General features: G+C 39.1%; 2 gene segments (V, D, J or C); both read left to right on the top strand.

Moving 5' to 3' along the window:
* Positions 1 to 867: 867 nt before the first annotated feature.
* On the top strand, positions 868 to 1,367 carry LOC138833378 (immunoglobulin kappa variable 1-39-like). The segment is given in 2 exon segments: positions 868 to 922; positions 1,045 to 1,367. Coding segments are annotated over 2 exon segments (378 nt in total).
* Positions 1,368 to 7,639: 6,272 nt separating this feature from the next.
* On the top strand, positions 7,640 to 8,157 carry LOC138833379 (immunoglobulin kappa variable 1-39-like). The segment is given in 2 exon segments: positions 7,640 to 7,711; positions 7,835 to 8,157. Coding segments are annotated over 2 exon segments (372 nt in total).
* Positions 8,158 to 22,777: the final 14,620 nt, after the last annotated feature.

Here is a 22,777-nt window from a genome sequence, read left to right on the forward strand (position 1 = left end):
CAGAAAGCCAGTTATAAGAGGCTACATACGTAGGAAGTAAATCACAAAATGATTATGCCATATGTAAATCTAAAAAACTGGATTGTCCCAGAACTCAAATGCAGCTGTGCCAGAAACAGGAAATAGTCACATGCATTTCTCTAAGTATGTAGGGAGACTTTGAATAGTGTGATGTTACACAAAAATTAATCCAAGGTTCTATGTAGCCTTTGTTTAAGTCCAAGATAAATACTATACAACACAGAGAAACTCTTCAGTAGGATAGACCAACTGCTTTGATTTTTGTACTGTTGGTAGCTGTTTTGGAATGCAAATTTAAGAGCCCAACTCAAACTAATTCAAACTAAAACAGAATTCTTTTTCTTTCTTTCTTTCTTTTTTGTCGGTCGTGGGACCTGAGCTCTGGACCTGGGCACTGTGCCTCAGCTCTTCAGCTCAAGGCTAGTGCTCTACCACTTGAGCCACAGTGCCATTTCCAGCCTTTTCTGCTTATGTGGTGCTGAGACAAGCATGCAAGACAAGCACTCTACCACTGCCACCTTCCCAGCCCAGGATTATCAATTTTCAATGACAATAAATCCATGACTGATGCTTCAGGGTTCTCTTATATCCTCCACTTTTACTTGCTGTTTTTTCCTGATGGACAAACACATTTTCTAGAGACAAATGTATCCTGCTGTGGCATGGTCATGAACACCTGGGGAAACAGCTCTTGCTGAGTTACTGACATTCAGAAGCTTGAAGCTCTTCTAGCTCTGTCTAGTCCATGGTGATTTGTATGTGCCCAGGGCACAGCCCACAGCCCTCAGGACTTCATAACAGTCTGTTCACACTCTGTGCAGCAGTCAGTCTCAGTCAGCACACAGCATGGACATGAGGGCCCCTGCTCAGTTCTTGGGGCTCCTGCTGCTCTGGATCCCAGGTAAGGAAGAACTATGCTGGGCTTTAACACAGCCCAGTGTGATCCAGGATTCTTTACTCTTCAGGAAGCCCTCTGATAACTTGATTAATAGTGTGGATATTTGTTTTCATGTTTCCACAAAGGAGCCAGGTGTGAAATCCAGACAGCCCAGTCTCTATCCTCACTGTCGCTGTCTCTAGGAGACACCGCCACCTTCACTTGCAGGGCTAGTGAGAGCATCGATTACAGTTTAGCCTGGTACCAGCAGAAACCAGGAAAAGCTGCAAAACTCCTGACCTATGCTACAGATACTTTGTTGTCTGGAGTTCTATCAAGGTTCAGTGGTGATGGATATGGGCCAGAGTTTACTCTCACCATCAGCAACCTGCAGCCTGAATATGTTGCCACTTATTACTGTCAACAAGGTTACATTGCTCCTCCCACAATGATACAAGCCATAACATAAAACTCCCAGAGAAGCAGGAGTGAGAGGCTGGGCTGCCCGCACAGCTGCTTCTCTTGGTGCTTTCCCCTGCTGAGAGTGCTTCTCACAGGAATCCAGGCTTAGAAAGTTACTGCAAGGTTTTGGTAGAAGAAAAAAGATTTTTCAACATCATATTTTTCTTTCTTTTGCTTATCCAACAGGACACAAATTATGTTTGCTCTCCTGATTAAAAAAATCAAACAATGTAGTAGTCCTAAGGATTCCAAATTATGGGATCAAAGTGTATTTAAACATCAAAATAAAAATATAGAGATTTAAAGGATCATTTAAACTAGTGATAGGATCATTATTTTATCCTGGGGTGGGGGATCTATGCCAGGATAGTGACATGGGTTTGTGGCTGACTTCACCTGGGGTCCACAAACGTGCTCATTTAAGATGTAGATTATTGCACTATCAACAAGAGAGCTTAACTATCAGTCTGAAAGACCTAATTTAAGCCATCCAGTGACTTCTGCACAAGTGAAAACAAGGTGTGAAGGTATGCTCTGTAGCCCCACAGCTGCTCATGTGTAATTTGCCAATGATGGGAGACGGAATTCTTATCCTCCAGGATGAGCATTCATGGATTCCATCTGTTAGACTGAGGAAATTTCCAAAAGCAGCATTAACTTGTACTTCTGTGAAACTTGTCAACCAAACAGCGAGAGTAAGGTCGGTAATTTTTAGAGGTTCCCTTTGCCTTGGAAAATCCCCACTCTTCGCTCTTCTTGTTTGGTGTTTTGTTTTTTAACTTTATTTTTATTGTCAATGTGATCTACAGAGGGCTTACAGTTACACACGTATGGTAGTATGTACATTTCTTGTTGAACATTGTTGCCCTGCCCTTCATTTTCCTCCCATTCTCCCCACCCAAATTATATATTCTGTTGTATGAAACGAAACAATAACCCAACCATAATAATTTGGTAGTAAATAAGTAACTGGTGAAAAATCATCAATCTGTCTCACAGTGTTTGTGCAGAACCGTGCACTCCCCTCTCATTATTGGAGAATCCATGGTGATGATGGAAGGACCTAGACTCCATAACGCCTGCCCGCTATCCATGGAGAACTGGCTTTCACTTCCTGAAGGTCCAGTCAGTGCCTACTACACAGTTATGGAACAATTACTTTAATTGGTCCTGGGCCTGGGCACTGTCCCTCAGTTTTTCAGCTCCAGGCTAGCACTCTACCATTTGAGCCACAGCGCCACTTCCAGCTTTTTTCTTTTTGCTTATGTGGTGCTGAGGCCCTGGGTTCACCCAGGGCCTCAGTCATGCAAGGCAAGCACTCTACCACTGAGCCACCTTCCCAGACCATTCTCTGTGGTTCATCACATTTGGATTTCAGCATATTCTCTGGGGCCCCAGACAGTTCCTGTGGTAGCAAGTTAAAAAAATAACTATCTGCAGCATTGTTTCTGAGCATGAAAGAACACAGTACTGTCTGCTCATTGGACTCAACGACTGTCCCAGTGCTACAGTTTTGAATATGAAACTACCTGCTTGGGTAGCCCAGCTGTAAACTTGTCCCTTCAGTGTGGAACAAGCAGGGCATATTCCCTAGTTCTGTGTCAGAGAAATATGTCAAGGAATTCATCTGTCCAAATTAGTAAGAAACCATGAGACACCCAGTTTGTATGTGTCTCCTGGGGTGGCACAGCATCTTAATTATGGTTAAACCTTTAGGGGAAGGGAGCAGTGAGACTTGATGCTTGGAGAGCTGACTGGAAACCTCATCCTCAGTTTCTCTATTTTGTTTGTACAGTGTAAGTGTAACAATTGAGGCTGAATTTGTGGCAAGAATACTAGAGCAGTTTGACTGATCACTAGTGATTTAGCATTGTGGTATCTAGTGTTACAGTATATCACTTGGTAGTATGAAGAAACTTCTTTTTTCCTCGACTATTGCCTTCTGCTTTTACTTACTATGTATTCCTTCACAGTCCAAAGGCACACATAGGGGAGCATGATCCTAAAGGAGAAGCAAAGAAGGACATGAAAATGAATACTCAGTTGTAATTACTTACAGTTTCTCTACAGTTAAAATGAATAAATGTTATTCAACACCATTAAAAATACAATGTAAAACTAAATATATATCCTGGAGAAATCTCATTAAAAACAGTTTAATATAAACCACTATCATTTCCCTTCCATTTCCTTCTCTTCCTATCTTTCCTTCTTCCTTCCTTTCTTTAATGTGTGACTGTATAGGTTTGTGATGTCTGTGTGTGTGCATGTGTAAGGTGAGGGGGAGAGAGTATTCTGGAACTGATAATCTAATTCTGGGAGTCATGCATGTTAGACTTATAGTCTGTCACAGATCTATATGAAAATAAATATAATTTTGCAATTACACAGTTGAGCTTGAGTTTTATTGTTTTTTTCAATTCTTAAGGAAAAGATCAGTTTATAAATGGAAATAAAATGATCCCATACATGCTGAAAATAAATTTAAAAAAATCCAAAATTGTGATGAAGGTCAAAGCACATTTTACCATACTGGATGCTGATAGTGAATGCTTTCCATGTTAAAGTAATTCATGAGTCACTCAATGAACTCTAAATAGATCCATTCACTATGCTATCATAATCTGGGAGGTGGACACCTGTGAAACCTAGCACCAGGAAGCAAACCTGGCATCAGAATGAGACTCAATCTTAACACATAAAATGCAAAACAATCTGAGTTCAAAGTAAGAACATATATCAATATACAAAACACAAAAATCACTGTAGAATTTTGATGATTCAGAAACATATATTAATTATGCTATCATAGAAGTAATAAGAAAAATCTAGACTGAACAAAATGCTTTTATTTAAGAAATTAATCATGAATTCAAAATTTTCCATACTAATATATCCTATAATGAGTACAATAAAAGTTCTTTTTCCCAGTTTAACAGTCCTATGAAAACCATTTTTTGTGGAGAGGATCTTGGCAGCAGCAAAATACTAATTCAACATATGGCAGTTTACCTATATGAATGGGGACCTATTAAAACACTTTCAAGCAAAGGAAGGATAAGATAGCACATGAGCTCTATTCTACCCTACTTGAAAACAGAACAAGGGTGCCTCAATTAGAAATCAAGGAGGCAAATCTTGTCATCATTTCACGTCAGTGTTGCAGATATGGACCTAAAAGAGGAATGTGATCATTCACAGTGTTACACCTCACGGCACATCTGTGGTCATTGATTCACATGCCTGGTGACCTTAAGTGCTTTCACGTGACAAGTGACCCAGCAGCTATGCCTATCTGAATCAGCTCTCACAGGTTTGTGAGACAGGAGAGCTCTAGATCAGGAGACCTCATCATTCATCCCACCCTGACGTTATACCCTAGAGTTCCTCCAGGAACACTGTCTGAAACTACACTATTAACACTTTGAATATATCTTAATAGCCCATTCATAAGTGTCTTGTGACTAACATGTTTTCTGAATTTAAGGTTGCCTATTAAAATTTAATCTTGAAATAGATGTCTGAATGACTGGGAAGGGGATTTTTTTATTGTAAAGATACTTTATAGAGGGGTTACAGTTACATGAGTAAGGTAATGTAATGAGTACATTTCCTATCGAGCATTGTTACCTCCTCCTTTGTTTTCCCCTACTACTCTTTCTTTCCTCCCTATCTCCTCAACTCCTTCTGCCCCATACCCGAAGTTGTAAAGTTTATTTTCAGCATAGAGTCTTGTACATCTCATTGTTACAATGGGCTAACCTGTAACCTTATTTCAGCATTTTGTTATTTCCCTTCCCTCCCCAAATTAGAAAAATGTGTATATAAGATGTAGGGCACCAGAATCAAATACAGTGAAAACAGGGGCTATCCCAGGGTGAAGAACATACAAAAGAAACAAAAATTCACATGGTATATTAAAAACAACAGCAACAAAGAAAAAAAGTCTTGTGTCCCTATTTGAGGTTCATTTCACTTAGCATCATCTTATATGCGGAATTGTTTTATATTCCTTACAGATTCCATTCTAGCAATGGATGAAAAGGATCAACAATAAACACTGATGGAAGAAAAGCATCACAAGTAAAAGTGGAGTTTGTCAACTACTGAGATCTAATATCTGGCATTGTATAAGAGCTCAATGTGAGAGAAAGACTATCAGATGGCTAACAAATTCCAAAATAAACAAAAGAGCTCCTATCTTATATAACAGCAAAGTAAGAATGAGTGTCTTGCTCTGTATTTCACAGGTCTTCCCTGCTGTACATGGCAACATTAGGCCAGTGTCTCCCTACCCAGGACAAAATTAGAGATTAGGGGAATATCAGCTCAGAAATGAGATGTTACAAGTGTGTGTTTGTGTGTGTGTGTGTGTGTGTGTGTGTGTGTGAGAGAGAGAGAGAGAGAGAGAGAGAGAGAGAGAGAGAGACAGAGACAGAGAGACAGAGAGAGAGAGACAGAGAGAGAAAGAGAGAGAGAGAGAGAAAGTTGGGAAATTTGGTCAGTTCTTTTAAAAGATTGTGTTGCTCTATAAACTGGAAATCTAAGAGATTTCCTTCAAATTCTTTTTGGAAGTTTTATAAGAGAACTTGGCAGAAGCACCACAGCTTTCTTGACACCATGAAACACTAAGCCTGGTATTGAATAGTCTACCTGATTATGGTAAAGTAGACATATAGAAGGAACCTAAGTCCTTTCTGCCATCATTATGATGTAATAGCCCACTCCTTCCCAGCCTTCAGACTTCTAAGTGTGAGTTGGTGCTGCACTATTTCTTCTGCTAGTGTATAGAGATGTATCCTCTGAAACTTGTCCCAAGTAATTCTATCTTGCTGTCATAGAGATGCTCTGCATGTCAGACTGTAACAGAGCAAGCCATCCTTCCTGTAGGTGAGCAGCTAGCTGAGAAAGCAGATTTCATGATAAAAGCAGAGACAGTCTCATTAAGAGATACCTTTTGCAAAGTGTTTTTTCTTATATCATGTCATTTGAGCCTGTGTGCTGTTTTGCCACTAGATGGAAGTCTAGGACCAGGTTTATATTATTGGGTTACATACAAATAAAATAGGAGCTCAGAACTTGGTAGGCACAGTTAAGGGATTTTAGTGTCTTTGGGTGCTTAGGGTCATCGGTAGTCATCCAGTGCTCTGTAAATTATTCCTATGAAGGTCACTCACTATAGTAAGTTATGTCCTTCCTGGCAACTCAGTCATATTATACTAATGTCCAGGTAAATCAAAATAACCTCCTAGAGTTTATGACTACTCTTTTCCAATTTTCACTTCTCTTCCTATAGTCTAACTGTGAAACAGCCTCTTGTTTTTCTTAATATTGTCTCCTTCAAGGGCAATTAACACAGAATTAGAATTAAGAAACACAGGAAGTCTGTCCACAGACCTTAAAGGATCAATAGAGCATCTCCTTATAGAGCACAAAATCTGAACTAGTAAGAAAAACATTTTCTCTGCAGGGAAAATTCTTCTGCTTTGCTCTGACCTAGGACCACTGGGCATTTGCTCTGCTATACCATATGGAGTTTACCAGGCAAAGCCATCAACCCTGGTCAGAGCTCAGGCTGTCAGTGGGTTGTGGAGTGTTTTGACCTGTGTCCACAAAGCCACTAAACATGTATGCTGCCCTGGGTGATAAAAGTCACTAGGAGAGGAGCTGTCCATGGTAAGTACTGGACACAAAGCTTCTTCATATTTGAGGGTAAGATCCAGTGTTTCTCCTGGGCTCCTGTTTCACTTTCTCCAGACCTATTCATGCCATTGTGTATCTTCAGAATGGTGAAAATCTCTGTTTCAGCAGCAGGAGCACAAGGGTGGGTTTGGGAATTCATGAGTCTAAAGGGTTTGGAGTAGGAAGGATTCTGTGGAGTTGTATAACCAGCCCTGATTTTAGTATACCAACTCAATATATCTAAATGTAATATCACATACACCAACAAACAAAATTGCATCTATGTATATTCAAAGTAGGACTACAGAATGAGCTTGAGTCTCTTCTATTGTGTCTAAGTTGAAGCCCCATCCTAATAAGTTCTTCATTCTCAACCTTATGCTTATGGCTTTAGCTATGATCAGATTTTCTTTTGATAGGTCTGACAGAGGACTTGTTGGGTCACTGAATCTGTGCAGAGTTACTGTGATGATCCAGTTCTGTGCCTGTGCCCATTACTGCAGCTGTGCTAAGGCCCTGCTGATTTGCATGTGCCAAGAGCACAGCCCACTGCCTGAGCATTTCTAATAGCTGGTCTCAACCTGTGCAGGAGTCAGCCTCATTCAACACACAGCATAGCCATGGCAGCCCCTGCTCAGCTCCTGGGGTTCCTGCTGCTCTGTCTCCAAGGTAAGGAGGGTCAGCCTGGAGATCTATTCAGTCCAGTGTGATCAGTGCTGCCTAGCACTTCATGGAAGTCTTCTTGTATTATGATTAATACTATGGTGATTTTGTTTTGTGTTTCTCTACCAGGAGCCAGATGTGACATCCAGATGACCCAGTCTCCACCTTCACTGTCTGTTTCTGCAGGAGACAGAGTCACAATCACTTGCCATGCCAGTGAGAATAATTATGACAATTTACACTGGTACCAGCAGAAACCAGGGGAAGCTCCTAAGCTCCTGATCAGTTATGTATCAAATTTGCAACCTGGGGTTCCACCCAGGTTCAGTAGCAGTGGGTATGGGACAGAGTTCACTTTCACCATCAGCAGCCTGCAATCTGAAGATGTTGCCACTTATTACTGTCAACAAAGTACTAGTTACCCTCCCACAGTGATACAAGTCATAGCATAAACCTCTTAGGGAAGCAGAAGTGTGAGGCTCAGCTGCCCCAGCTGCTCTTCCTGGTGCCTCTTGCTGCTAAGGGTATTTCGTGGAGGAAGCCAAGTTCTGAAATTTATTGGAATAATGTTTTTGATTTGTAGCAGTGGCAAGGATTAGCACTGTACTATCACTCCAGTTTATCCCACTGTTTTTCCCAGCACAGACATGTTGATGCCTCTTCTAAGAGAAAGGAAAGATATTTCCTCTGAAGATTGTGAGTTTTGGCATCATTTACTATTAATTCAGCTACATTGAAGGCAGGCAAGTTAATAAGCACCAACTGTTTTAATACAGAGAAGCAGATTCTAAAGTTTCCATATTGAGTGGTGGACAATGACATTAATAGAAATGAGATTATTTGGTGCATTCATAGGGATTAGCTGTGTTAAAGTTTAGAATGTCTAATCATGTGACCCTCTGTCATGCAGAGAGAGCCATTGGTGAGGTAATTACATCCTCACTTGCTCTAAGCACCTTTGCAGGTAACCTGGATTTACCTTTGTTCATGTATCTGACTGCTGATTTAAATCCTTTCCTATGCCCCTCAGTCTCATAGGAATTTCAATCAATCAACTGTTCAGGAGACCGTAGGAGGGGCAATTGCTCTGGAACAAAACAAAACAAAACAGAAGGCTTCCAGAGTGATAGCACTGACAGCTAATAAATGTTCCACAGGCTAGGATAGTAACTATGGCTCAACTCTCAAATTTTTCATTTAGAGAATAACCCTAGAATATAGTTGAATGTATTTGAGCCAACATTGACTATTGATCTTTCTTTACTTCTCTTTGCATATCAGGAAATAATTGTACTTGAATACCAAAGGACTAGTTCTTTCAGGTAGCAATCTATTTGTGTGTGTGTGTGTGTGTGTGTGTGTGTGTGTGTGTGTGTGTGTATGTGTGTGTGTTTGTGTGTTGAAACTAATAGTATATTTGGAAAGAATTCAGACATTGTCATCTAGCCCAATCTTCATTCAGAACCTGATTCTCCTACTTATTATTTTTCTAATAGAAGTTGAATAAATTGGGCATATTATGGGCATATATATAGTCTTGTGAGAATGAAAAGAGATAATTGGCATAAAATGTCTGCCATGGTACCTAGCACATCATCAGATATATACTAATACCCTTTGTAGTTGTTTTCCTTGCATTCAAGTTCAACATTTCTAATTCCAGACAGTGTCTTTGAAAAATGGCGTTCCCTCTATCCTGTATTATATATTAAGGGATTCCCATCTACATCCCCTTAGAAATTTATCTTTTAGTCAGAATCATAGGACAATTCTTTACCGAGCTAAGAATATTATTTTAATAGAAGAAATTATGATATTACTCTTACTGCTTTTCATTTTTCCTCATTCCGTATTTCCATTTTGGAGAATGGAGTATTCATTTTAAGGGGTTCCTTAACCAAGTGTCACAAATTTGGGGACCAGAACCAATAGAAATTTCCAATCTCTTATCTCTGGATAATGGAATTCTGAAATTAATATCTCCATTCATCTCTAATCAAGAAGTTTATGTCTTAGCAGCTGTTTTAATGATGTGCCAGGAAAAATCTCAATCATTGCTGTAAAAACAGAGACATGAAAACATTGGGTTCAATGCTTGCTATTCCAGCTTGTGGAATCTAATTTAACTGTGAAATTCATAGTTGTGATCACACCACAAAAAAACAGGGATTGGGGGATAATATGGCAAGAAAAGAAATAGAAACTCTGACAATCCCAGCTTTTAAATGAAAAGAAAGTGTAAAAGTGTACAGGTTAGGATAATTTTAAAATAATCACAAATTAATACAATTCTTTCTCAATCATTCTGTCACACTATTTGGGTGGAATTGTATTTGTTTATTTTAATTGTTTATTTTTTATTATGATAATACCATACAGAATAGTTACAATTACATGGGCAAGATAATGAGTACATATCTTATCAAGCATTGTTGCTTAGTCTGTTATTTTTCCTTCCTATCCCTTCCCATATCCAGCCCCCCACACCCATATCCACCCTTCTTCCTCCCTCCCCCCCTCCCCCCTTTCCCCACCAAAGTTGTAAAGTTTTTCTACATAACCACCTGTATATCTCATTGTTGCAATGGGTTCACCAGTATCCTTATTTAAACAATTTTTTTTAATTTTATTTTATTTGAGAACATACTGTACAGAGGGGTTACAATTACATGGGCAGGATAATGCATACATTTCTTACCAAGCATTGCAGCCTCCTCCTTTGTTTACCCTTCACCTCCCTTCCCAGCCTCCCCCCTCCACCCCACCCAATCATACCCCCCTCCCCCCCCACTCCGACATTGTAAAGCTTGCTTTGACATGACATTTTGTAATTCTCCTTGTTACAACAGGTCCACCTGAATCCTTAAACGACTTGTTTGTCCCCCTCTCCTCCACATGTTATACTGACATCAAATAAAGTGAAAGCGGGGGTTACACTGTGGGGGAGGGACATACAAAGCAACAAAGAAATAATCTTATAAATGCGTTAGAAACACATGCATGAAAGAAACGAAAACATTAAAATACATATTTAAGGGTTCGTTTTCCTAACATCACATTATCTGATCTTTTCCGCTTGACTCATACCTATACTAGATATTGCAAATCAGGGAAACCATGGGACCTATGTTTCTTTGGGCCTGGCTTACTTCACTTAATATAATTTTTTCCAAGCCTTTCCATTTCCTAACAAATGGGGAAATGTCATTCTTTCTGATGGAGGCATAGAATTCCATTGTGTATATATACCACATTTTCTTGATCCATTCATCTACTGAGGGGCTTCTGGGTTGGTTCCATATCTTAGCTATGGTAAATAATGCTGCAATAAACATAGTTGTGCTGGTAGCTTTAGTGTGGTCTTGTTTGTATACATTTGGGTCAATGCCCAAAAGTGCGATTGCTGGATCATAGTGGAGATCTATGTGAAGTCTTTTGAGGAACCTCCATACTGCTTTCCAAAGTGGTTGAACAAGTTTACATTCCCACCAACAATGAAGTAAGGTTCCTTTCTGTCCACATCCCCTCCAGCATCTGTTGTTGTTAGAGTTCTTGATTTTTGCTGTTCTAACTGGAGTGAGGTGATATCTCAATGTTGTTTTGATTTGCATTTCTTTTATGGCTAGGGATGTTGAACATTTCTTCATGTGTCTAATGGCCATCCTTCTTTCTTCTTCAGAGAAGCTTCTCTTTAAGTCTTTCGCCCACTTATTTATTGGGCAGTTGTTAAACAATTTGTTTTTTTCCCTTCCCCTCCAACATCAAATACAGTGAAAGCAGGAGTTATATTGTGGGGGAGGGCCATACAAAGCAACAAAGGAATCATCTTATAAATATGTTAGAAACAATCCCATGAAAGTAAAATACATTTGAATACTTATCTTGGTGTTCATTTCACCTAACATCAACATATCTGACGTTTTCTGCTTGACTCACACTAGTTATTACAAGTAAGGGAAACCATGGGGCCTATGTTTCTTTGGGTCTGGCTTACTTCACTTAGAAAAATTTTTTTCAAGTCTTTCCATTTCCTAACAAATGGGGCAATGTCATTCTTTCTGATGGTCGCATAGAATTCCATTGTGTATATATACCACATTTTCTTGATCCATTCATCTACTGAGGGGCATCTGGGTTGGTTCCATATCTTAGCCATGGTAAATAATGCTGCAATAAACATAGTCATGATGGTAGCTTTAGTGTGGTCTTGTTTGTAAACATTTGGGGAAATGCCCAAAAGTGGGATTTCTGGGTCATAGGGGAGCTCTATGTGGAGTCTTTTGAGGAACATCCATACTGCTTTCCAGAGTGGTTGAAGAAGTTTAGACTCCCACCAACAATGCAGTAAGGTTCCCTTTTGTTCACATCCCCTCCAGCATCTGTTGTTATTAGAGTTCTTGATTTTAGCCATTTTAACTGGGGTGAGGTAGTATCTCAATGTTGTTTTGATTTGCATTTCTTTTATGGCTGGAAAGGTTTAACATTTCTTCATGTGTCTATTGGCCATCCTTCTTTCCTCTTTAGAGAAGTTTCTCTTTAAGTCTTTAGTCCACTTATTTATTGGGCAGTTGTTTCTTTGAGGATTTGTTGTTGGGGGAATTAATTTTTTGAGTTCCAGGTATGTTTTAGATATGGGACCCTTATCCGTTGTATGTCTAGTGAAGATCTTCTCCCAATCCATGGGCTTTCTACTGATCTTGCTAGCTATGTATTTTGCCATGCAGAAGCTCTGCAATTTCATGAAATACCATTTGTCCAACCTTTCTTTGAATAGCAAAAATGATCCTCAACGGAAAGAACAGTGCTGGAGGAATATCAATACCAAATTTCAAACTCTACTACAAAGCCATAGTAATCAAAACAGCTTGGTATTGGCACAAGAACAGACCTCAGGACCAACGGAATAGAATTGAAAACCCAGAAATTAACCCCCAAATCTAAAGCCATCTAATCTTTGATAAGGGAGCTAAAAAAATCGAATAGAAGAAACACAGCCTCTTCAGTAAATGGTGCTGGCAAAATTGGTTAACTAATTATAGAAAAATAAAGTTAGATCCTTCTATATCACCCTGCACCAGAATCACCTCCAATTGCATCAAAGACCTTGAAGTTAAAACAGACACTCTGAAAACATTACAGGATGGAATAGAAAAAACCCTAGGTCTCCTTGGTACAGGCCCAAATTTTCTTAATAGAGACCCAGAAACACAACAAATCAAAGAAAGGTTGGACAAATGGGATTGCAAGAAATATTTTTTTTATTTTTTTAAAAAAAATTTATGGGGTTTCAACTCAGGTCCTGGGCTCTACCCCTGAGCTCTTTCACTGAGGTGGTAGTGCTCTACCACTTGGAGCCACAGTGCCACTTCTGGTTTTTCGGAGTGATTAATTGGACATAATTTTCACAGGGACTTTTCTGCCTGGTGTGGCTTCTGACCAATATCCTCAGTCTCAGCTGCCTGACTAGCTATGATTTGAGTGTGAGCTACCACGTGTCTGGCAGGTGAAATTCCTATTAAATAGTTTGACTGATCTGTAGTATTGCTATAGTATGAAAATGATATAATATTTGGTAAATTACACAAATTATTACATGGACTTTAATACTTAAGTCCTAAGGTATGACATCTCTCTGCTTTTACTCTCACTCAAAAGAAAAGCTATTATTTCTCAGCTCAAGGAAACCAGTTTTAATGTCCATGTACTGTTCTTTATCCTTGATTAGGGTACAGGGCCATGTTTATGGACCATGTTTATCCTACATATCCAAACTTTTGCAATGGATTTATTTGGCTCACAGATGCAGGCGGCATAGTCTTTAGAGATGTTACACCAAATACTGAAGTTATTTATGTCACTCCAGTCTCAAGAGAGAGGTCTTTTCCTCCTATTATCTTTTCCCATACAGCTGCACCAACAAAGACATGTACAGGTTCACTATAGGTAGTACCTTTCCTCAATCTCTGAGATAAATGCTCAGCTCTAATCTTCCATTGATTTACTAGGACTTCTGTGTTTAGGTTCTAAAAATGAGGATCATGTGCTTTTAATAGTGAAGAAAATGAAAAATATTTTAGTGTTATATGTGTTCTCAGAAATCACATTTCCATATTTAGCAGTGTGCAGAAAGGATTCTTTATTGAGAAGGCTTTCAGAGTTTTAAATTCTTTGCTGGGTCAACTCTAGTAGAGTAGCATTATATAGTTCTCTTTCTGTTGCTCTGCTTGTTTCCTACTTTTGTTCTTACATTTAATTTTCCCTCTCCAATTTCTAATATGTTTCAGATTCTTTTAATAGTAGAATATTAGAGGGTTTGGTTGTGTCTGAAAAAAACAGATTTTAGTTAGTTAACATCATAAGAAAAAAAATGGGAAGATCACAAGGGAAGATTTCATGATCCTCGAGGCAAATAGGATACATTACTACTGAACAACAGAATATTTCAGTCCTGTGGTCCTGATATATGTTAAGGTTACTGAGATGAGTCAGCCACATAGCTGTGCTCACCTAGTCCAGGCTATGCTGGTTTGCATGTGTCTCTCATTACACAGCCCAGGTGTCCTAAGGAATTCTTCATAGTCTGCTCATAACCTATCCAGCAGTCTCAGTCAGCACACAGCATGGACAGGAGGGCCCCTCTCCCACTCCCCCAGCTCCTACTGCTCTGGCTCCCAAGTTAAGGAAGGACAACAGTCAATATTTACTCAACATTTTATGCCCATTGTTGTGTGGCCTTTCAAGGAAATCCTCTTCTAACATGATTAACCATGTGAATACTTACTTTTATATTTCTAATGTCAGGTGCCAAATGTGGCATCCAGATGACCCAGTCTGCATCCCTGCCTGCATCTCTAGGAGACAGAGTGATCATCAATGGTCAGGCCAGTAAAGACATAAATAATGAGTTATTCTTGTATGAACTTGAAACCAGGGAAACGGATTAAATCTTTCATCTATTATGCAATTCACTTGAAATCTGGGGTGCCATTCAGTTGCAGTGGATCTGGGACAGAGTTCACTCTCCCCATCAGCAGCCTGCACCCTGAAAAATGCAACTACTTATTACTGTCAGCAACTTAGGAGTGAGCCTGCCAGAGTGATATACATCATAATATAAACCTCCGAGAGAAGCAGAAGTGTGAGGCTGGGCTGCCCCAGCTGTTCTTCCTGTGCTTCCTCCAGCTATAAGAGATTTCATTTGTAGCTGGGCAGTGAAAGTCATTGGAATGGTTTGGTAGAAAGGGAATAGAAGGTTTCTCAGTCCCCTAACACTCTTTCTTCCTCCTGAACTCCATCAGGAGGCACATAGCAATGCCACTCATGATTTAATAAAGAATACATATCAGTACATAATCTGGATTATCTCATCAGCTAGGACTCAGCCATCAAAAGAAGAACATGTCTTTGATTTCCTAGGATGATTAAAAAATTAAAGTGTGGCCTCCATCAGAAAGAATGACATTTCCCCATTTGTTAGGAAATGGAAAGGTTTGGAAAAAATTATATTAAGTGAAGTAAGCCAGGCCCAAAGAAGCATAGGTCCCATGGTTTCCCTTATTTGCAATATCTAGTATAGGTATGAGTCAAGCGGGAAAGGTCAGATAATGTGATGTCAGGAAAATGAACCCTTAAATATGTTTTTTAATGTTTTCGTTTCTTTCATGCATGTGTTTCTAACGCATTTATAAGATTATTTCTTTGTTGCTTTGTATGTCCCTCCCCTACAGTGTAACCTCCGCTTTCACTATATTTGATGTCAGTATAAGATGTGGAGGAGATGGGGACAAACAAGTCGTTTAAGGATTCAGGTGGACCTGTTGCAACAATGAGAAGTACAAAATGTCATGTCAAAACCAACTTTACAATGTCGGTTTGGGGGGGGGAGGGGGGCATAATTGGGTGGGGGGAGGGGGGGCTGGGAAGGGAGGTGAAGGGTAAACAAAGGAGGAGGCTGCAATGCTTGGTAAGAAATGTATGCATTACAATGAGAAGTACAAAATGTCATGTCAAAACCAGCTTTACAATGCCGGTGTGGGGGGGGGAGGGGGGTATAATTGGGTGGGGGGAGGGGGGTAAAATTGGGTGGGGGAAGGGGGGAGGCGGGGAAGGGAAGTGAAGGGTAAACAAAGGAGGAGGCTGCAATGCTTGGTAAGAAATGTATGCATTATCCTGCCCATGTAATTGTAGCCCCTTTGTACAGTATGTTCTCAAATAAAATAAAATACAATTTAAAAAAATAAAAAAATAAAAAAAAAAAAGAAATGTATGCATTATCCTGCCCATGTAATTGTAGCCCCTCTGTACAGTATGTTCTCAAATAAAATAAAATTAAATTAAAAAAAATTAAAGTGTGTATGTGAGTAAAAAGTATAAAGTTTCAAAAAGCTTTTGTTTTGTTTTGATCCCAGCGCTGGGGCTTCAACACTAGGCCTCTTGTTCTTGCTCTGCTTTTTCTCATGCTCGAGGATTCTCCATTTCCAGATGTCTGATAATTAGTGAGAAGAGTTTCTTGGAATTGTCTATCTGACTACAAAATACAATCCTCGTGTAAAAATTGTTGGGTTACAGTATGAGTTTTCAATCTGGACATTGACTAGTGATGAAATTTGTTATTAACATATTCATAGCCTTAAACATTTATCGTTTCTTTGGGGTTAGTTTTCAAAGGTATGGAGGAATGCCTAACAAAGACTTAGATACTAGTACTGGGGTAATCTAAGGTTCAGGGCATCAGAAGTCAGAGTGCATCGCCACAGAAGATCTACTGTGAGATTCTTAGATTTGAGTGTGATACCACAGGGTATCATGATTTCTAATTCCAGACATTGTCTTTGAAAAATGGTATTCTTCCTATCCTATAATAATTATAAAAATTTAGAATTTCCCATTTACATTCTTCTACCAATTCATCTCTTTGTCAGAATTTATAGGATAATACTTTACAAAGAGTTGAGAATACTTTAAATAGGAGCAATTAGAATGTTACCCTTACTGCTTTTCATTTTTTCCTCATTCCAGAATCCAGATTTCCTCACTCCGGATTTGGGTAGTGGAATATTCATTTGTGGTTGAATGAAATACCTGGAGATGAGACTAGTATATTTATCAAATAAAGTTTGGGGATCAACCTGAGATGTGCTGTGAGTTGTCATAATTGGTCATGTGACACCAGGATTAAACAGAAACCACCAAGACCGAGTACACATTCCTTGGAAGTGCAAATTCCAGATTTCATATGATCCATGGGTGCACTGAAAAAGTTGCTTTACATATTAACTAGCATAAAAACCAACCAGTTATATAAGAACCATTGTCTTTCTGTGGTTTTATTCACTTAATGATAAAATGTATTGTAATATTTTTCATCAAGTGTGCAGTCTTGGACCATGGCAGTAACAGATTAACTCTATGTCAAAAGCTTGAAACCCACCTGTAGCTATGCATGTTTCCAAATCCCCATTAACACACATTTAGCACAGCTGTGTCACTGTCTCTGGTTTCATCAAGTAAGAGCACACCTAGCACTGAACCCTGGAGCTGAGCTCTCACACTGAGTCCTGGTACTCTGATTCTAGCTGAGATAAATGAGTGTAGAGAGGTCCATGAGAGAGCATTCACAAATTCCAAGGTCTCAGTTTGAGTCCCCATTCAGCAGGCCCAATATTCACAACCCCATTTGATCAACCAGAATGAATTTGTTTGAAGACCATTGAATGAGTAATCCTTAATACAATACACATAAGCATAACACAGGTATTATGCTTATTTTTTCATATTCTACTGGCAGTATTATGGACTTAGGCTCTGCTGTTCCTGTCTTCATTCTAACAGTTTCCATCACTTGGGGGTGGGGGGTACAGAACTCAGGAAAGGCCTTAGAGATCCATCCACATATTAGCTCTACCTTGTTCCAAATGTAGAAGCATAGCTATAATACTGGTAAGTCTGGTATCACTGTCAAAAACTGCGGTTTCACATGGTAAATACTAAGCATAATTAGATAAATGCATACTAAACATAATTAGATAAATGCAAGTTAAAAGTAAGTTGAGTTTTCTAGTTACACTAGCTTTATTTCTAATGTCACTGACATGCACAGAAACTTACCATATAGTACAGTACAAATATGGACATTCTATTAATTTAGAAAGACCATATAGTCAGCACTGGTCTAATTATATGCAGTCAGTAAAGTATCACAAAGCTCATCAATGTTTAGTCCAGCAGGCAAGCTAGCCCCAGAAGCTTCCTTGCTTTAGGCAATTGTTTTGCTTCATTTTTCCTATATTGAGTTGACATTTCTTTTTTTTTTCTCTTTTTTTTCTTTTTTTGTCAGTTGTGGGGCTTGATCTGTAGGCCTGGACAGCTCAAGGCTAGCGCTCTACCACTTGAGCCATAGCACCACTTCCAGTTTTCTGGTGGATTATTGGAGATAAGAGTTACCCGGTCTTTCCTGCCCAGGCTGGCTTTGAACTATGATCCTCAGATCTCGGCCTTCTGAGTAGGTAGGATTACAGGTATGAGCCACGAGGGTCCAGCAACATTTCTTTCATGATACACCATGCCAAATTTATCTAATGAATTAGCCTTGCCTTTACAATAATGCATTATAAAAAGTATTTTACCACTCCATGCCTTCCTGAGGTTAAGTTAGGAGTACATAAGATAATCATTATGTAAAAGCATTTCTTTTTAAATTCTTATTTTTGTATAATTATTATCAGGTAACAGTAACAAGAGGGTCAAAAATGGGGACAGAAGGGATGGTGGGGAAAAACAAAGGAGGAGGGAACAATGCTCAATAGGAAATGTAGTCATTGCCTTACTCATGTAAATGTAACCCCTCTGTACACTATTTTTGCAATAAAAACATAAAAAAGAAGAGGGTGAAGATGAAAGAAAGGAGAATAATACTATTCCTGTCATGGGTTTATTCTAATAAAAGAGAGAAAGTATCAAGTACTTGTTGTCTTCCATTTATGTCAAGTACTTGTTGTCTTTCCAGTTATGTTCTATGTTAAATACTTCTCAGAACATCAGTTCAGCGGTCTATTCCTGAGCTGTAGATCAGAAATTTTCTGTATGCCAATATTATGTCTTTACTAACTTCTATGTGATCTCCCAAAATGACTGGTAAATACTAAAAGCATGCACTCCAAATTTATCTCTTTACTGTTTACTCAGGAGCTAATTACCTGCTTTAGATAGGTTCAGAAAAATATCTAAAATATCTAAAGTCACATAAACAAATATTAGCAATGAAAAAGAATAATTGCATCTTAAATATAGAAATAAATCACTAAATTCACCAAGTGATACAGTTTTGTCACTTATTATATCACCAAACTATACAGCCTGAATTCAATAATTAAAGCACGTTAAATAATAATACACAAACATGCATAAATCTGAGCTTTAGTCCCACCTTTGTTTTTCCTCATTTGAAGTATGACTTTCCCTAATCTGCCCATTTTGGCTACTTAAATATGACCTCAGATGTCTTTTCCCAAAGTGCTATTTTCTCATCTTTTAATGAGTGCTAAAGCCCATCTCTTCTTTGTTCTCTTCTAATGTCATCAATCAGTTTGGTCATTTGCTGGAAGATGTTGACATTTATGGTATCAAGAACAGGGGCATAACTGATGTATCTAGCAGCAAGCTTCTGCCCAGTTTGGTGCTGCTGTGTCCCACACCCACAATCCTACTGTTCTACACACTAAGTCAATGCAATCACTGCCAAAGAGGTGTTATCAAAAGTATAAAAATGCCTGGTAATTAGGTAGGACACTAAAGGTAAAGGAAAATGTATAAAGCAGGTGCACGCTTGGAGTTCTCGAGGCAAGCATTCCTCCTTCCTCAGAACCAAGAACAAATGGGAGGTAGAGTGGGCTGAAGGAGCCATATGAAAGAATCAGATGTCATCCAGGATCCCCTTGGGCCCTAGTGACCATAGCTGCGGCCTCCACTCAATTGCTCAGCACAGAGTTTTCATGAGTTCTTAGGCTTCATGCAGTCAGCTATCCCCAGTTCCTTATCAATGAATCTTGGAAGGTTTCCCAGAGGTGTCTTTTGGCCAAAAACACACCTTTGTTTCATAATATGGATTATATAATATAGACTTTAACTGTCCTGTGATCATTTCAATTACAAAATTCCCTTTGAAATCTTGTTAATATTGATAAAATTGATTGATGACAGAAGACATTTGAGTTTTCTATGGAAGCCTATTTAGTAGTGGACAGAATAGGATCATGTTCATGCAAAGATTTAGACTGAAAATGTTAAGTACTCATAACAAAAGACCATGTATGCTGCTGTTCCAATATCTACCATTAGATGGTAAGCAAACCCAACAAGATAAAAGCCCCGAGGCTGATGCTAAAAATCCTTACCATTAGGAGCCTGAAGCTTGTCAGCTCTCTACCCAGATTTCAAGGCACTGGCAGTCTGTTCACAATGGACCACATCTCCCAATGTTCAAGTTCCCAAGTATCTTATTTTACATTAGGATCTGTAGCCCCAAATCCCTGCCCATGTTGACTGCCCCATCAGGATTCTTAGGGTGAAGTCTGAACTACAAGTCAACAGTGGAAAAGAATATGAGAGAAAATGAGAGGCAACTCTGAAGATGTCACAGCCGTATGATCAATGAGGATGAATTATGTTCATGGAGTCAGAGTAGGAAAGGGAAAAACACACTGAAGACTTTTAAGTAAAGCAAATTGGATGCACTGGGCACATCCCAGAGATCATAGAGAGCAGGATGGGAGAGAGATGGCAATTTTATTGTGCTCTCCAGAATTCCAATGAGCAGGTTGCTGCTCTGTCCACAAGTGCACAGGGTGAGTCCTGAGCTTTACCATAGTCTGACTGTGTTAGAGAGAAAAGACCACATGGAGAAGTGCCCATTGTGGGTTCCTAATGTTCATACTCAATTTGTGAGAACTCAAAATGATGTTACATAAACAATTAACATTATAATTCTTTAATGTCCTAATCATTTTTTCACTAACTATAAGTAACAAATTTCTATTTATATATTCTAACACATTATCATTTAATTTGTAAGTAGACTAGTTCTGTGTGAGTATATTCTTTTTTTTAAAGACTTTAGTAATAAATATTTGTATTATCTTTTAGTAGTACAAAAGGACTTAACTTCAATGAGCCAATTCATGGGATATTATGTGTCTTGAACAATGTCACCCATCCATCCTTCTTTACCCCTCTGCATATTTGTAAGTCAGTAAGTCACAAATATGGCTGGTGGAAATGAATGAAAGGAAACAGAGAACGTACGTGCCAAAGCAGCCATTAAAACTGTGAATAGTATTCTTCTCATTGGAACTGGATCCTGTCAGGTTGTTGGCTTAAAAGTTCCCATGAAGTTCATGCCCCTGGAAGAGCAAAAGAGGTCAGTATCCAGGATGCAACACCACATTTTGGATTTTTGCTATCATGCCAGCAGTAAGATCTGTATATCAAAGCTGCAGGGTAAGTTACAACTGCACTTCTTGTATCGCTGCTCTGAGCAGGGACAAGAAAAGCAACAGTTTGTATTCACTCAGATCTTTCTCTAGTTCTGTCCTGATCAAGATATTTCTTCTTTAACACTGGTTTTACATGGAGACTCCCACTTCTTCTTCTTCTTCTTCTTCTTCTTCTTCTTCCTCCTCCTCCTCCTCCTCCTTCTCCTCCTCATCCTCACCTTCTCTTCCTCCCCCTCGTCATTGTCGACAGTGGCATTTATGGTGCTTGTATTGAGTAGCACTGATTTTGTTGAGCTAATCAGATCTGGCATTAATAATCAGTCCTTTGTGCTGATGAACAGTTCTGCACTGATGATTTATAAATGTATTATTGTAAATGAATGTGCTTAGCTTTAAAAGTGTATTGTTTCAAGATTTTGTTTTTTGTCAGTCATGGGGCTTGAACTCTGGGCCTGGGCACAATCCCTCAGCTCTGCAACTCAAGACAAGCTCTCTACCACTTGAACCATAGCGCAACTTCTGGTTTTCTGAGTGGTTTATTGGAGATAAGAGTCTCATGGAGCTTCCTGCCTGGGCTGTCTTTGAACCACGATCCTCATTCTCAGCATCCAGACTAGCTAGGATTATAGGCATGAGCCACCAACACCTGGCTTCTTTGAGATGTTTTCTTTTTTTAAAGAAAATAACATACATTGCACAATATTTCAAGTCATCCATTACTGAATGGATTTTATAACCTTATCCAGTTTTATTGATTAAAAAATAAGCATTCATTTTCACATCATATATGTGCTCATCCCAATGAAAATGAGAAGCTTCAGGATTGACAGCATCTATGCATTCAGTGATGCAGGTCACATGAATGATCAGTCTTCTTACTTGAAGAATTTCTTAGTTTCAAAGTGCTTCAAGTTCATTATGCTATAAGGATATAACAAGTCATTATTCATACTCAACTTTAAATTTCATTTTCTTAACTTAAAAAGTAGCTAGTGTATATTTCCTTGGCTCACATCACCAGCAATAATCCTGATGAAGTCCATGGCAGAATTGACAGACTGTCTCCTGGTGCATGAAAGACTGAGCTATTTGCACAACAATACAATGTATAACCCAACTGGTAAGGAGCCTGGAGAGAAGACTATGCTCCCAGGGAAAGTTGTTTATAGTCAAGGACAGACATTAGTATGAGAGCCACACATTCTGCTAGTTCATAATGTTTTAAACAGACTTCAGAGGATTCTGGTGTCTTAAGCTCCTTTTTATACTGTTCTAGGGGAATCTACACTATTGAAACCTGTACAGCTGGTTCTAGAATCCAAAGCTCTCCTCAGAGGCCTTTCACTTTTAGAGCCTAAGTCTCTATTCTCTGGCAGGTATTGAATCTGCCCCTGGTGATTACCAAGTGTTTATTTGACTTCTGGAATGCATGCGCGCGTGCGCGCGCGCGTGCGCGCGCGCGCGCGTGCACACACACACACACACACACACACACACACACACACACACACAAAGTTACTAACCCTTGGATAATACAGACTAAGCCATTATTTTTTTCAAGGTCTCATATCTGGCTAGTTCA

This window comes from Dipodomys merriami, unplaced genomic scaffold (assembly GCF_024711535.1).
Source record: "Dipodomys merriami isolate MVZ:Mamm:240054 unplaced genomic scaffold, mDipMer1.0.p SCAF_204, whole genome shotgun sequence".
NCBI classification, from domain to species: Eukaryota; Metazoa; Chordata; class Mammalia; order Rodentia; family Heteromyidae; genus Dipodomys; species Dipodomys merriami.